Genomic DNA, 15,696 nt, shown 5'->3' with positions numbered 1-15,696 from the left:
GGTTGGTTCACATGTTAAGGAAAACCTCTGGGCCCTAGATGTGGTTGGTTCACATGTTAAGGAAAACCTCTGGGCCCTAGATGTGGTTGGTTCACCAGTTAAGAAAAACCTCTGGGCCCTAGATGTGGTTGGTTCACATGTTAAGGAAAACCTCTGGACCCTAAATGTGGCTGGGTTAAGGAAAACCTCTGGGCCCTAGATGTGAGTGAGAGGTCCAAGGTCTAGGAGTATCTGAAGGTATAGTGTTATTACTACTGGTGAACTCACTGTTTATTAGGATTTTGTTTCTGTAGACAAAGTCTTTATTTACAACACTGATTTTCTCTCTAATTAAACTACGTTTTACACTTGAAGACTTTTCTTTGTGTTTTACTTCATCAGAGTACAACTACTATGTGTCTTAGTGATCACATTGTTTTATTCTGTTATTTGCATCGACTCATGTTTTATTCAATATTTTATGTATTATTCATTTTTATGTTCTTAGTTTTGATAATGTTACAATTGTCTTTTAATGCAATCTGTGTTACAATATCGATGTCATTTCTTCTAAAGTTGTGTTACATGTATAGGCTCATCTGCATTGGTACTCTGTTTCTACATATTTTAACATTCAAATATATTGACCTCTGAATCCTGACTAGATCAACCATATCTTCTAATATTAACTACTGACTTTAGTGTAATTGTGAATAACTTGAATCCTTGTCAGAATGTCCTTTTCTAGTGTCAACGTTTACCTGTCTATGTCCCTGACAGTGTCTGCAGCATTACAACATGAAACAAGGACATGATATTGATCTGACTATTGAGCTACAGAGCTCTGTGTTAAACTGTTATCAGTGAATGTTCTACAGGCTACTGGGTCTGGGATGACACCAGGTATAACACAACGTCTGTCATTATTGGTGCTGATGTGAAGATGTGAAACAAACTGACATTAAAAGATCATCAAAGAAACCTCTTTATTTCATGTTGTTGTTATTGGTTGTGTGAAATACTGATCATCTGGTAATATTTAATATTTAATGTACATGTTTGAGAGTTTCATTTATTTACAGGTATTTAGTGAATTTAGTTGTCTGCTAAACTGCATGCTGGAACTGGTGTCTGGTCTGTAGTGACTGAGTGCAGTTGAATTGTTAACCACCAGATGGAGGACTTGAGATACAAAAGATCAGCCTTCTGTAAAGATGACCTGAAACCAGAGTCATTAAACGCGTGAGTCATTATGGTGTCTGAGTCGTTACATGTTTGGTATGGTAAGTATACATTGTGGACATCTGTGTTGTATTGTGTATTGTAAGTATTGCAGGTTCTCTCTCTCTCTCTCTCTCAGGTCCTGTAAATGCACAACAGGACAGCAGGGACCGTGCTGGACATACCAATGTTCACTACTGTACATAGTTACCACGTCAAACACAGGTGTTGCCCCCCACCTCTTCTAAGCTGCTGCTACTCTCTGTTATTATCAATGCATAGTCACTTAAATAACTCTACCTACATGTACATATTACCTGAATTACCTCGACACCGGTGCCCCCCGCACACTGACACATTGACTCTGTACAGGTACCCCCTGTATAAAGTCCCACTATTGTTATTGACTGCTGCTCGTTGATTATTTCTTATTCTTCTCTCTTACTTTATTAGGTATTTTCTCAAAACTGCATTGTTGGTTAAATGCTTGTCAGTAACCATTTCACAGTAAGGTCTACTACACCTGTTGTGTTCAACGAACGTGACAATATAGATTAGATTTGAATGTAACTCAGGGTTTTTATTTAGAATGGGTTCTCCAGACACAGTTTGTTAAATGTAGACATGCTAGATTAGACCCATTCAACCAAGCATCATGGCAAGGACTGGGAAGAACAGAGCACACACTCCTTCTCTCTTCTTTTGCACAGTACCCCTCTCTCAACCCCCTCCATCTATTTCTCTCTCCTTTTCTCCCCCCTCTCTCTGTCAGACAGAGATTAGGGTTCCAGGGACCTTCAGGTTCTGTTGTAGTGTTGGTATTGGGATGGTTTCACCACAGAGCAGGAAGAGATGAAGTGGAGGGTTAGACACAGTGAGCTGTGCAGAGCCAGGCTAAATTGAGCCAAGCCGGTGCTGGATTTAAACCAGAAGTGTTCATTTAATTGTGTGGAGAGAAGATGGAGACTAACCTCCTCTTAGCCACCACTAAGGACTTCAACAATCCACTAATGTCCAAGTCCCTGTCAGGTGATGTCAGAAATTTAAATTATGTATTTACACACACACACACACACACACACACACACACACACACACACACACACACACACACACACACACACACACACACACACACACACACACACACACACACACACACACAAACACACACACACACACACACACATAATCCTTTGTTCCTTTGTGATGCTGGGGACAGAAGTTGAGGTTAATGCTCTCTGCTCTGTAGGCGCTGCATGGAGGCAAGTCTGGGAGAGAGAGAATAGACCGGAGGGAGAGAATGAATCAGAGTAAAGGACAGAGAGAGAGAATAGACAGGAGGGAGAGAATGAAACAGAATAAAGAACAGAGAGCGAGAATAGACAGGAGGGAGAGAATGAAACAGAATAAAGTACAGAGAGAGAGAGTTGTGAGAATAAAAGAGAAATTGAGAGACTAGAAGACAGAATGAGACCGAATGAGAGATAGTGTGTGAGAGAGAGAGAATGAGAGAGTTCAGGCAGGGTTCTGAAGGGAGGTGTTATGTGAGGAGGGAGGGAGGATATGTGGGGGAGGGGTGGAGTCAGGGGTCTGCTATTAGTAGATCCTAGTGATGGATGACTGCTGTGTGTGTAGGAGAGAGAGAGACTTTTTCATTCTGTTCTTTCCCCATTCCCCCATCATCAGACAAGCAGAGTAGAGCAGGACAGAGAGAGACGTGAGCCAACAAGTGCAGAACAGAACAACTCCACAAAGAGAAGAGAGAGGAGGATAGTTCCCTTTGCAAGGACAGAACAAGAGAAGATAATCAAGCCTTTCAGAAAACACCAACAGGAGAAGAAATATGAGACTGCAGCACATTTAAATCCTCTAACCTTCTTTGCTCACCAACTGAGGACTTATTTGTAGTCCCATTTTATGTTGAAACAGTTAGATTTCTTTCCCATACTACAAGAGGCTACACACTGATTGTAGAAAACCTCACTGTGTAGTAGAACTTTTTGAAGAGAGAAGGAGAAAGTGGGAGAAGGAAAGAGAAAATAAGGCTTTTTTGGAGCCAGGATTTGAGAAGCAGGAGGCTGCAGAGATGGAGATCATGCCCGGGAGAGGAGCTTGTTCTGGGGCAGGCATGGGGAGGTTACCTGGGTACCTGGTGTGTGTGCTGGTTCTCTGTGCCCTGGTGACAGGCTATGCCAGCACATGCCCTGCCCTGTGCACCTGCACTGGCACCACAGTTGACTGCCATGGGCTGGGCATCAAAACCATGCCCCGGAATATACCTCGCAACACAGAGAGAATGTGAGTGTCTACTTCTGTGTTATACCGTGTGTGTGTTATACCGTGTGTGTGTGTGTGTGTGTGCGTGTGTGTGTGTGCGTGTGTGTGTGTGTGTGTGTGTGTGTGTGTGTGTGTGTGTGTGTGTGTGTGTGTGTGTGTGTGTGTGTGTGTGTGTGTGTGTGTGTGTGTGTGTGTGTGTGTGTGTGTGTGTGTGTGTGTGTGTAGTGACATTCCAGTCAGGTATAAATAGTTGTGACTGGAAAGAACAGGAGCAGATGCATGCTGTTCACATGTCCATAATTTACATACCTACCACCGGCACTGTGTGTGTGTCTATACATTCTGACAGTAAAATGTGGACTAGAGCATTAATGAAATTCATGAAATGCTCAAGTGGTTAAGTTCAGGTTAATACAATGAATACAATGAACAGTTGATCTTATGAGTGTATGTCCTGTCTAATATGAATACATTTTACTGTGAGATGATTCTATCAGTAAATGTCTAGTTGATGTGGTGGTTTTGAATTTCTATATTCAAGCTGAATTTCACTGCATACTTGCATCTTCTTGATTGCAAAATTATCAATAAATCATTCCTCCCTCTAGACTAGGTGTAAAGAAATGTTAGCCTACATTCTGATGGTAATTTAGCATACTAGATCCTCTCTCTCTCTCTGTTTCTTTCTGTTTCTCCCCCCCCCTCTCTCTCTCTCCCTCTGTCTCTCCCTCACTCTCTTCCCCTCACCCGCACTGGCCCTCCCTCACTCTTACTGACCCTCAGAGGAGAGGAGAGGAGAGGAGAGAAGTGGAGGAGAGGAGAGGAGTGGAGGAGGAGAGACGTGGAGGAGAGGAGGAGAGGAGAGGAGTGGAGAGGAAGAGAGGAGAGGAAGAGAGGAGAGGAGAGGAGAAAGATTGTTTTATCTCAGCTTTTAGAATAGCTCAGATGAATAAAATGTGTGGGAATGGAGGAGAGCAGAGGAGAGAAACTTGTGTCAGAACTGACTGTATATTTCATACATTCCATATTTCATTTCGAGGAACACATTTTGTACCAGAAGTGTGTTTCAGGACTGATTGTTTCTTCACACATTCGTGGTGATTTAATGGTTGTCTTTTACATGAGTGGCCGTTCACACTGAGAGTGGAGTTCAACTGAAGGGGGTTTTGTGTGTTCCACTTAGTTAATGCATCTGTAGGTCAGGTATACTAGTTGTTCTACCTGGGATTTGGAATGTGATTTCATGCCTCAAACACTCTGGCTAAATAGGAAGGATTTCTGTTCATCTCTAAATACTTCTGTTTGATGTATCAAGTAGAGGTTACCTCTTTGGCGGTTAGACGTGTGAGTTGTCTGTCTGTGCCTGTGTCATGTAGATTATTTTCTTAGGAAGTCAAGCATTTCAAGTTCTGTGTGTGTGTGTGTGTGTGTGTGTGTGTGTGTGTGTGTGTGTGTGTGTGTGTGTGTGTGTGTGTGTGTGTGTGTGTGTGTGTGTGTGTGTGTGTGTGTGTGTGTCATGTAGAAGGTTATTGGTCTCCATGGAGACGTCAGTTAACAATAGAAACTCTCCATACTCCAGGACCGTTGTAAAGGGGAATTCATCAAGGTGATTGAACAAGTACCACTAAGGCTGATATTAGTGTAGAATTGGAGTAGACAGCTACTGGGCAGAGTACAGGCCTTTACATTGACTTGAAGAGGAGAGGAGGAAAGGAGGAGAGGGGGAAGAGAGGAGAGCTAAGGAGGGAAGGAGTGAAGGAGGTTGGGGGGGCAGCCTGTCTGAACAAGGTTTATTGGACAATCCTGGACTGCAGGGGTGATTTTGGGGAAGTGTGTATGTGGGTGTATTGGTGGCTGGAAGGCGTGTGTGTGTGTTGACAGTGTGGGTGTGTGATCTGAAGGAGGTGTTGAGACTGACTGCAGTATCCCAGTTGCACTTGTCACTGTGGCTTTAGATCAGCCCTGACCTCTGAACTGTGATGAGCCTCAACTCAGCTCAGCTCCAAGTGTTAAAATCACACCATGCTACACACACCTTCTCCTGCCATGGTTAGGATGTCTTCAGCCTGTCGTCCATTCATAGTCCCACTCACAGACACCACTCGTACTTAAACTATACCATTAGTGTGTAAAGGCCTGAGGCAAGTCAACAAGTATTGAGACTTTACATATTTGGTATTGTTGTAAATGCACACATACAAACACTACACACACACAACACACTACACACACGCTACAACTTTCATACATGTCCTTCCCTCTCTCTGCTTCTGTAGTAGCTTGTCTCTCTGTAATGTGTGTTGTATCGCTAATGGATGTATAGATCCAGCCCTGGCTACTAGACAGCTCTGATAACACTATAGACTCTCTAGTGGCAAAGAGCTGATGATGGAAAGGAATGACTGGACCTCGTTCAGCACAATACAACTCTCCAGTCAAAACACACATCAGCTCAGACAGTTGACAAATCCACAGTTCCGACTTCAGACGAGTCCCCTGACAAAATGGAGACCACCATCGTGTTTGTGAGAGTCTCCTCTTTCCATAGTTTGTAGATCAAACCATTTGGACGCTACAGACGTCAGGGGACGGATATGGATACGGTGGATTGAGATTCATCCAATGAAAAACCCTGATCTCTCTAGTTTAAACTGACAGATTTTTATGGGGTTGTGACGATCTTAGGCGTAGTGGGTGCGGAGTCAGGTGCAGGAGGCAGAAAGTTGTGAATTTATTAAGCACAGGGCCACATAGTAAATACAATCCAACTGAGCGTCATAAAACAAATGCCCAACATAGGAACGAAACCAAGAATGAACTACCACACATACAAAGTGGGAATTACAAGCCCACACGAAGAGCAAGCGGCCTACCAACTTAAATAGCCAAACACCCGAAGAGCAGGAGGGCCTACCAACTTAAATAGCCAAACACACGAAGAGCAGGCGGGCCTACCAACTTAAATAGCCAAACACACGAAGAGCAGGTGGGCCTACCAACTTAAATAGCCAAACACACGAAGAGCAGGTGGGCCTACCAACTTAAATAGCCAAACACATGAACAGCAGGCGGCCTACCGACTTAAATAGCCAAACTAAACATCTAAACAAGAAACAGGTGAAACAAATCAGACCAAACCAACAGAAAAGGAAAAAGAGATCGTGGCAGCTAGTAGGCCGGTGACGACGACCCCCGAGCGCCACCCGAACAGGAAGAAGAGCCACCTTCGGTAGGAGTTGAGACAGTGTTTTATTTACATGCTGCGCAGATTGACTCAATCGACTCTATGGGGATGAATGAGATATTAAAGTCAATACAGGAGTCAGAGTGTGTGATTCACATAGTATGTGTGGTCTGTTGAAGTGTCATTGTGTGGGAATTTTTACTTCTCCGTATCAGTACTGAGTGCCCTGAGGCCTGACCAGACAGAATGAGATCTGTAAATAATGTTATGGTGTTTAACCTCCACACACGACAGACCTTCACCTCGTCCCTCACCAAGAGAGACAATGAAAGCAGCATTTGAAGGAAAGAGGGAGAGAGAGGGGAAGAAACTCCAGCCTGGTTCCTATCTGATTCCCCCCCCCTCTCTCTCTTTCTTCTCTCTCTCTCTCTCTTTCTTCTCTCTCTTCTCTCTCTCTCTCTGCATATTGCTCCTCTCTCTATTGGACAGCTTTGTCTCTTCATACATCCTCTCTATCACTCTCTGTATCCTTACGACTCTCTGTCTTCTACATCCCTCTCTTCTCTCCTGGCCTGTGACTCTCACGGCTGTCACTTCCATATGCTGTGGAATCTGGTTATGCTCACACTCTCAACTAGACCTCTAGCTACCTGCCTGTCATACTGTACCTGGTGAGATCTGGTGGAATTTACAGGGACATTTAACCAACAGAGTTAACAGCACGATCAACCCATTAAACTGTGTTTTGTGGCAGACAGACAGACTGACAGGCAGATGGACAGACGTGACACAGTACTGGTTTTAAGGTTGAAGGTTGGGGGTCTGCTCTGCTTTGTTTCTAATGAGGATCAGTGTTCATTGAGGAAACAGGTGTTGTTACTGAAATGAGCAGCTTGTCCCCACAGTGAGGATCTCTGAGCTCTACCTCCATCACTGTGTCCTCTCCTCTGTCCTGCAGCCCAAACAGGTCCACAACAAATGGCTCTGCAGCTACAATCACTGCTTCTCTGGCTCTCTACCCAACACATAGGAGTGTGTGTGTTTCTTAAATGCACCATGTGTGTTAGCATGTGGATTTATGTGCACATTTGTGTAGCTGTTTATATGTACATTTGAACATGTGTGTTGTCATCTGTTCTTGTGTGAGCATCAGGTGAGTGTGTTTGATTTTAATCCATCCCACTCTCAGATTCCATTTCAGGTAATAATAATATTATCAATAATAACATTACTACAAGTTATAATAATAATAACATTAAAAATATTAATAATAGTAATAACAATAATATTACTCATATTAATTATAATAACAATAATAATATGACTAATGGTAATAATAACATTAATAATAATAATTATGCTCAATTCAAACCAGGTCTTTCAACATACAATCTGCTTTCCTTCCCTCCTCATCTCTGTCTAGTCCTGGGAACTCAACAGGAGGCAGGAATAAATATAATGACTTTTTCACTGTTTATTCTTCTCTGCTGCTGAGATATAGAGTTGTGGACCGGTGCTGTGTGTGACTGGTGGTGTGTGTGTGTGTGTGAGACTGGTGGTGTGTGTGTGCACGGTGTAGGTGTGTGTGTGTGAGACTGGTGGTGTGTGTGTGTGCACGTTGTATGTGTGTGTGTGTGTGTGAGACTGGTGGTGTGTGTGTGCACGTTGTATGTGTGTGAGACCGGTGATGTGTATGAAATGGGCTCCCCCAAAGGTATACTGAACCAGGAAGTATTTACAGGCGGCCACTGGGCCTAGATGAGATAAGGAAAGATTAGTCAACGATGTCATCAGTCTTCAAGATTCTCCAGGAAGTGTGTTGGAGCTAGGAGCCAAACTTTAATGGAACTAAATGCAACCCTCACTCCAATTCTCAGTGCTGGAGCCCAGCTCCGCCCACAAGGTGGGAGAGAAGAAGAGGAAGGACCAGATCAAGAACCTCATCACTGGCACTGTCTGGGTAATACAACCTCCCACCAATAGATGGGGGTGTTATTCCACTTTTATGTTTTCTCCAGAGAAGACCTAGAATTATTTAAAAACAAAATAACGTCTGAAATGTGTCCATTGTGACTGTTGAAGTGGATATTACTAATAGGATATAAGTTATACTTTATTGGAGAGTGCTAGTAGGATTTTTCATATAAGTTTAATTAAATAGGTCCTGTACACTCAGATATAATAAAACAACCATTCAATCCAGACAGATTGTAACTGTATTTGATCTCTCCTCTCCACAGAAAGATCTGGGCCAGCAATTTAAAAAGGAGGTACATATCAGAAATCTTCGGTCTCTCTTTAAGAAGCCCAAGCTGGAGAAAAGGGACATTGTGGAGCCCAGTGAGACTGGATCACTAGCAGCTCTCTTCTCCCCAACACAGGAGGACATCTAGGAGAACATAACAGCACAGAGAGGCTCTCAGACTGGACTAACACACACACACACTTTCTACCCTCCCCAGTGGAAATTTAGGATTGGCTCATCAAGGGTACAACGTCTCTATCCTATTGGTCAACAGTAGGATGAATGGACTCTACAAACTGTGGACAAAGAGAATCAGAATATTCTGTCATGGACTGAACCCTGCTAACTGGTCATACATATTTATCCAAATAATGTGTCTGTCTGCCTTGATCGAGAAAATGGGACAATGTGTCTGAAGATGATGAAGATGATGGATATTGTCCTTCAGAGGACATGGCTGCTGCCATAAACCCTGCAGGTTGTAAATGGTAACAACACATTGCATTTACACAGCTCATATCTTCACTAGCACAACACATTTAACTTACATTGTGTTTTTGGTATCTCCTCTAACATGGGCCATCCACCTGGCTGCTAAACATAGAGATTGATAGAGGACTCATCTTTATATCGGTGTCATTATAGCGTCTGACAGCATTGAGAATTGAGGCTACAACCCAGGGTCAAGTAGTCAACTGGGTGGGGATTCCTATTTTAAAATGGTGGATGATGGCAATGCCCAAGGGGTGATACCCATGATGAGTCCTCTATCTATGTCTACGGTGCTAAACAACAGCAGCAATTTTGTGCCAGAAGAATCTGAATGGAATCCAGTGAGCATTTCTGAGGTGGGAGACTTCAGAGTATCTGTATAAGGAGAGCTGTCATCAAGTCAAGGTTTTGTACAGAATCATTACTCTGTTGATGGATGAAGTAGAACTGTCATTAATGTGAATTTATGTTTGTTTGTTCTAGTTCTCCCAGCTATGAACTGATGAGAAACCAGCACTACATTCCTCTTATGTTAAAGGGATAGTTGGCTGCAACAAGTCTTGTCAGACATTATTGTTAAAAACTGACTTGTGGCTCATATTTTATAAATCTGTTTTGAAGGTGACATTGTTTCCACTTGGAAAATATCTACAAGCCTCAATCAGGGGACAAAGTATTTAAAATTGTAGTGCTTTTTCTATTTAGCTGTTTTTAGACAAAAGTAGACTAGAAAGTCAATTTAAATGGTTGATTTGACCATTTGCTGTGTTATGCAATGGTCTACAAATATAAGTATTATTTTGAAAATGTTCTAGCCGTGTTGTGGGGGTAAAAAATAATATTTATAGTTAGAGAAATAAAACATATTTTAAATGTTGGATGTTAAATATTTAAACAGGACCAGAGACTTGAAACTCCACCCCCGAGTCCATGATGACTAAAGTTCATCTCAGTGCTGTAACTTTAATAACTCTCCAGGACTCATGTCTGTCTGACACACAACAACACTGGGATTTTATTTAGATTGTTCTGAAATATCAGGGTGCTAAACCAACCAATACAAGGTAATATCATCAAGACGGTGAACTTTACATGCATCTTCACTTGCTTTGAATAACGTGTCCGTTTAAGAGAGGACGTTTTAAAAGTGAAAGTGAAATTAACTTTCAGATCTCATACCAGAACAGGGAGTGACACCGTGTGAGAAAATGGCTTCTAGTTCATCTCTCCCAGAGGAGGATTTCTCCTGTACGGTGTGCCTTGACATCTTTAAGGATCCTGTCATTTTGCCATGCAGCCACAGCTTCTGCCAAGCCTGTCTAAAGGAATGCTGGAAAGACGAGGAATCTCGGGAATGTCCAGTTTGCAGGAGACGATCGTCTAAGGATCATCCCCTTATAAACCTTTCTCTATTGAACCTGTGTGAGGCCTTACGGGAAAGGAGACAGACAGATCCAACCACAGGGTCCAAGGTGCTCTGCAGTCTACACAGTGAGAAACTCAGTCTGTTCTGTCTGGAGGATAAAGAGCCCATCTGTTTGGTGTGTCAGGTCTCAAGGAAACATAAAAATCATGACTGCATCCCTGTAGATGAGGCTGTACAGGATCACAAGGTAGGAGGAAGATTCTGATAGAAAATATGTGATACAGCAATACTCAAACTATGGAACATGAAGTTATCAATGTTTTATTAATGAGTCTGACTCATTTAGATAATAGATGTTCTACACATTGTGTTGACTGAATAATTGTGAATTTCAGATTCTGATACATAATAAATCACTGTTTGGTATGAAATTGAAGTGTGAGATCCTGAGTGAAAACGTATAGTGTATCTCTGACCGTGAAACTTAAAACAAATGTCTCTACAGTGGTAGAGATATACTGTTACAGGTTTACTTTCATTGTCATCAATGAAAGATGAATCTTTCCCTGGAGGCAGAACTGAGTGATTTCCACTAGATGAGCCAGCTGCAATGGCAAAATTGGCTATGTTTTAAAAATGTATTAAAATAAACATTTGCTTTTTGGTCTTAGTTTGAGGTTAAGGTTAGACATTAGAGTAATCAGTGTGGTTAAGGTTAGACATTATAGTTAGCAGTGTGGTTAAGGTTAGACATTAGAGTAATCAGTGTGGTTAAGGTTAGACATTATAGTTAGCAGTGTGGTTAAGGTTAGGGTTAGGTTTAAAATCAGATTTTATGACGTTGTGGCTGTGCCAGCTAGTGACCACTCCGTAGAGCTGCCTCCAGAACACGATTCATGACATAAAAACGTTAAGTTGCTGTGAAGACACGTTCTCTCCTATAAAGTGAGTCCAGAGGTTGTCCCCTCAGTGAGGTTCTGTCTCATTCCAGGAGGAACTCCAGACTGACCTGAAGCCCTTACAGGAGAAGCTGAAGGTCTTTAATAAAGTTAAACAAACCTGTGATCAAACAGCAGTGCACATTAAGGTTCGTATAAATTATGTAAAGTTACAATAGTACAGCATGTATTGTTTCAATTGTAGCCTACATGTAGGATTTAATTCTGATAAGAATTGTAGAATGATATATTCTTCTCACTGTCTCCAGAGCCAGGCCCAGCACACAGAGAAGCAGATTAAGGAGGAGTTTGAGAAACTTCACCAGTTTCTACGAGAGGAAGAGGAGGCCAGGATAGCTGCTCTGAAAGAGGAAGAGAAGCAGAAGAGTCAGAAGATGAAGGAGAAGATTGAGCAGATCTACAGAGAGATATCATCACTTTCAGACACAATCAGAGCCATAGAGGAGGAGCTGAAAGATGAAGACATCTCATTCCTGCAGGTAAGGACGGCTCTCTCTCAGACATACATTATAAATTAACTCAAAGATGTATTGATGAATCAATGATATTGATGACTATATACTCTACTTTACAGAACTTCAAGACCATGAAGGTAAGGTAAGTGATCTGCTACTCGTCTCTCTTCTCTGTGGTTGTGAACCCAACCCCACATACGTTCTGACTCCTGAATGTTATTCCAGAGCCCAGTGCACAATGCCAGATCCACAGCTGGTGTCAGGGGGGCTGATAGACGTGGCCAAACACCTGGGAAACCTGAAGTTCAGAGTCTGGGAGAAGATGAAGGAGATCATCAAACACAGTGAGTACTGGATAGGAGAGGACATGATCTAGAATAATGTAAGATAGATTTAATTAAGTACTCTATTTGAAGTAGTATTGTTAGTGTATATGAAAAGAGACTACATGGTATAATGTGTGGAATATCTCTTTGTTCTGAAGCTCCTGTGATTCTGGACCCCAACACTGCATCCTCCTGGCTCTGTCTGTCTGATGATCTGACCAGTGTGAGTCAAACTGGCCCAAAGCAGCAGCTCCCTGACAACCCAGAGAGATTCATGAAGTATGCAACTATTCTGGGCTCTAAGGGGTTCAGCTCAGGTAAACACAGCTGGGAGGTGGAGGTGGGGGATCATCCTGACTGGAACCTGGGCGTGGCTAAAGAGTCAGTTGACAGGAAGGGGGATGTTTATATATCACCAAAGTATGGATTCTGGGCTATACTGCAGAGGAGTGGTAAGTATATTAATGGAAAGGGAGAGACCGTCCTCCTGAAGAAGAAACCCCAGAGGATCAGAGTTCAGCTGGACTACGACCAGGGGGAGGTGTCCTTCTACGACTCCAAAGACATGACACTCATCTACACTCATAAAGACACATTCACTGAGACTCTCTACCCGTACTTCTCTATTGGATCAGCTGGTGATGCCAAAAGCACTGGTGTACAGATCTGCCAATCAGAGGTATCAGCACATGTCAGTTAAACATGCTGTATTGGTTAATTAGTCTAGTTAATCTAGCCAGCTATCTAAACTATTCATCATGACCGAATTACTAACCTTGCATGCAGGGTACGTGCCCAGGGGCCCTGACCTCCAGGGAGCCCCAATTGATTATGTTGTGTAGAATTGCATGAAATGATGTGTAAAACTACAAAATAATTGTTCTGTAATGCAAACTCATATGTTTACTTTTTGTTAATAAAACTCTTGTTCTGCAAACAGATCCCTCTGTACATATTATATTTTTCATTGCAATGCTGAGTTAATGTTTGTTAATGTGGAGCAACTAATTGTGTTTGTAGAACAATTCTAAATGTAATACATTTAGGGCTATGACTAGGGTGGTTCCTGGTCAGGTCCCATCTTAAGGAAAACCTCTGGGCCCAAGGTGTGGTTGGGTCACATGTTAAGGAAAACCTCTGGGCCCTAGATGTGGTTGGTTCACATGTTAAGGAAAACCTCTGGGCCCTAGATGTGGTTGGTTCACATGTTAAGGAAAACCTCTGGGCCCTAGATGTGGTTGGTTCACCAGTTAAGAAAAACCTCTGGGCCCTAGATGTGGTTGGTTCACATGTTAAGGAAAACCTCTGGACCCTAAATGTGGCTGGGTTAAGGAAAACCTCTGGGCCCTAGATGTGAGTGAGAGGTCCAAGGTCTAGGAGTATCTGAAGGTATAGTGTTATTACTACTGGTGAACTCACTGTTTATTAGGATTTTGTTTCTGTAGACAAAGTCTTTATTTACAACACTGATTTTCTCTCTAATTAAACTACGTTTTACACTTGAAGACTTTTCTTTGTGTTTTACTTCATCAGAGTACAACTACTATGTGTCTTAGTGATCACATTGTTTTATTCTGTTATTTGCATCGACTCATGTTTTATTCAATATTTTATGTATTATTCATTTTTATGTTCTTAGTTTTGATAATGTTACAATTGTCTTTTAATGCAATCTGTGTTACAATATCGATGTCATTTCTTCTAAAGTTGTGTTACATGTATAGGCTCATCTGCATTGGTACTCTGTTTCTACATATTTTAACATTCAAATATATTGACCTCTGAATCCTGACTAGATCAACCATATCTTCTAATATTAACTACTGACTTTAGTGTAATTGTGAATAACTTGAATCCTTGTCAGAATGTCCTTTTCTAGTGTCAACGTTTACCTGTCTATGTCCCTGACAGTGTCTGCAGCATTACAACATGAAACAAGGACATGATATTGATCTGACTATTGAGCTACAGAGCTCTGTGTTAAACTGTTATCAGTGAATGTTCTACAGGCTACTGGGTCTGGGATGACACCAGGTATAACACAACGTCTGTCATTATTGGTGCTGATGTGAAGATGTGAAACAAACTGACATTAAAAGATCATCAAAGAAACCTCTTTATTTCATGTTGTTGTTATTGGTTGTGTGAAATACTGATCATCTGGTAATATTTAATATTTAATGTACATGTTTGAGAGTTTCATTTATTTACAGGTATTTAGTGAATTTAGTTGTCTGCTAAACTGCATGCTGGAACTGGTGTCTGGTCTGTAGTGACTGAGTGCAGTTGAATTGTTAACCACCAGATGGAGGACTTGAGATACAAAAGATCAGCCTTCTGTAAAGATGACCTGAAACCAGAGTCATTAAACGCGTGAGTCATTATGGTGTCTGAGTCGTTACATGTTTGGTATGGTAAGTATACATTGTGGACATCTGTGTTGTATTGTGTATTGTAAGTATTGCAGGTTCTCTCTCTCTCTCTCTCTCAGGTCCTGTAAATGCACAACAGGACAGCAGGGACCGTGCTGGACATACCAATGTTCACTACTGTACATAGTTACCACGTCAAACACAGGTGTTGCCCCCCACCTCTTCTAAGCTGCTGCTACTCTCTGTTATTATCAATGCATAGTCACTTAAATAACTCTACCTACATGTACATATTACCTGAATTACCTCGACACCGGTGCCCCCCGCACACTGACACATTGACTCTGTACAGGTACCCCCTGTATAAAGTCCCACTATTGTTATTGACTGCTGCTCGTTGATTATTTCTTATTCTTCTCTCTTACTTTATTAGGTATTTTCTCAAAACTGCATTGTTGGTTAAATGCTTGTCAGTAACCATTTCACAGTAAGGTCTACTACACCTGTTGTGTTCAACGAACGTGACAATATAGATTAGATTTGAATGTAACTCAGGGTTTTTATTTAGAATGGGTTCTCCAGACACAGTTTGTTAAATGTAGACATGCTAGATTAGACCCATTCAACCAAGCATCATGGCAAGGACTGGGAAGAACAGAGCACACACTCCTTCTCTCTTCTTTTGCACAGTACCCCTCTCTCAACCCCCTCCATCTATTTCTCTCTCCTTTTCTCCCCCCTCTCTCTGTCAGACAGAGATTAGGGTTCCAGGGACCTTCAGGTTCTGTTGTAGTGTTGGTATTGGGATGGTTTCACC

General features: G+C 42.0%; 1 protein-coding gene and 1 long non-coding RNA gene across 5 annotated transcripts in view; one reads left to right on the top strand and one right to left on the bottom strand.

Moving 5' to 3' along the window:
- The window catches only part of LOC110499354, a 42,504-nt gene that overhangs the window by 14,649 nt on the left and 12,159 nt on the right, over positions 1-15,696 (bottom strand). For all 3 annotated transcript variants that reach the window (XR_005037985.1, XR_005037986.1, XR_005037984.1), the window contains 2 exons: positions 13,727-13,845; positions 68-186 (listed from right to left, as the gene is read on the bottom strand). This is a non-coding gene — a long non-coding RNA (uncharacterized LOC110499354). The remainder of the gene's footprint in view (positions 1-67; positions 187-13,726; positions 13,846-15,696) is intronic.
- On the top strand, positions 2,876-13,444 carry LOC110499353 (tripartite motif-containing protein 35). 2 transcript variants are annotated; one of them, XM_036956217.1, is made up of 8 exons: positions 2,876-3,501; positions 8,542-8,624; positions 8,905-11,014; positions 11,759-11,854; positions 11,975-12,205; positions 12,301-12,323; positions 12,407-12,525; positions 12,666-13,444. In XM_036956217.1, the coding sequence occupies exons 3-8, from the start codon at positions 10,610-10,612 to the stop codon at positions 13,205-13,207; spliced, it is 1,416 nt and encodes a 471-aa protein (XP_036812112.1). In that variant the 5' UTR covers positions 2,876-3,501; positions 8,542-8,624; positions 8,905-10,609; the 3' UTR covers positions 13,208-13,444. The 2 variants fall into 2 exon arrangements, with proteins under 2 accessions (XP_036812112.1, XP_036812111.1); XM_036956216.1 differs by lacking the exon at positions 2,876-3,501 and having other exon boundaries at positions 8,292-8,624.

This window comes from Oncorhynchus mykiss, chromosome 20 (genome assembly GCF_013265735.2).
Source record: "Oncorhynchus mykiss isolate Arlee chromosome 20, USDA_OmykA_1.1, whole genome shotgun sequence".
NCBI classification, from domain to species: Eukaryota; Metazoa; Chordata; class Actinopteri; order Salmoniformes; family Salmonidae; genus Oncorhynchus; species Oncorhynchus mykiss.
Note: the sequence above shows the minus strand (reverse complement) of the source record. Positions and strands in the feature narration are given on the sequence as shown.

Excerpts from the sequence above, each read along its gene's own strand:
- LOC110499353 (XM_036956217.1), top strand. The coding sequence starts at position 10,610 with ATGGCTTCTAGTTCATCTCTCCCAGAGGAGGATTTCTCCTGTACGGTG. Across the intron at positions 12,206-12,300 it reads AAGACATCTCATTCCTGCAG|AACTTCAAGACCATGAAGGT; the intron begins GTAAGGACGGCT and ends TCTACTTTACAG. Across the intron at positions 12,324-12,406 it reads TTCAAGACCATGAAGGTAAG|AGCCCAGTGCACAATGCCAG; the intron begins GTAAGTGATCTG and ends ATGTTATTCCAG.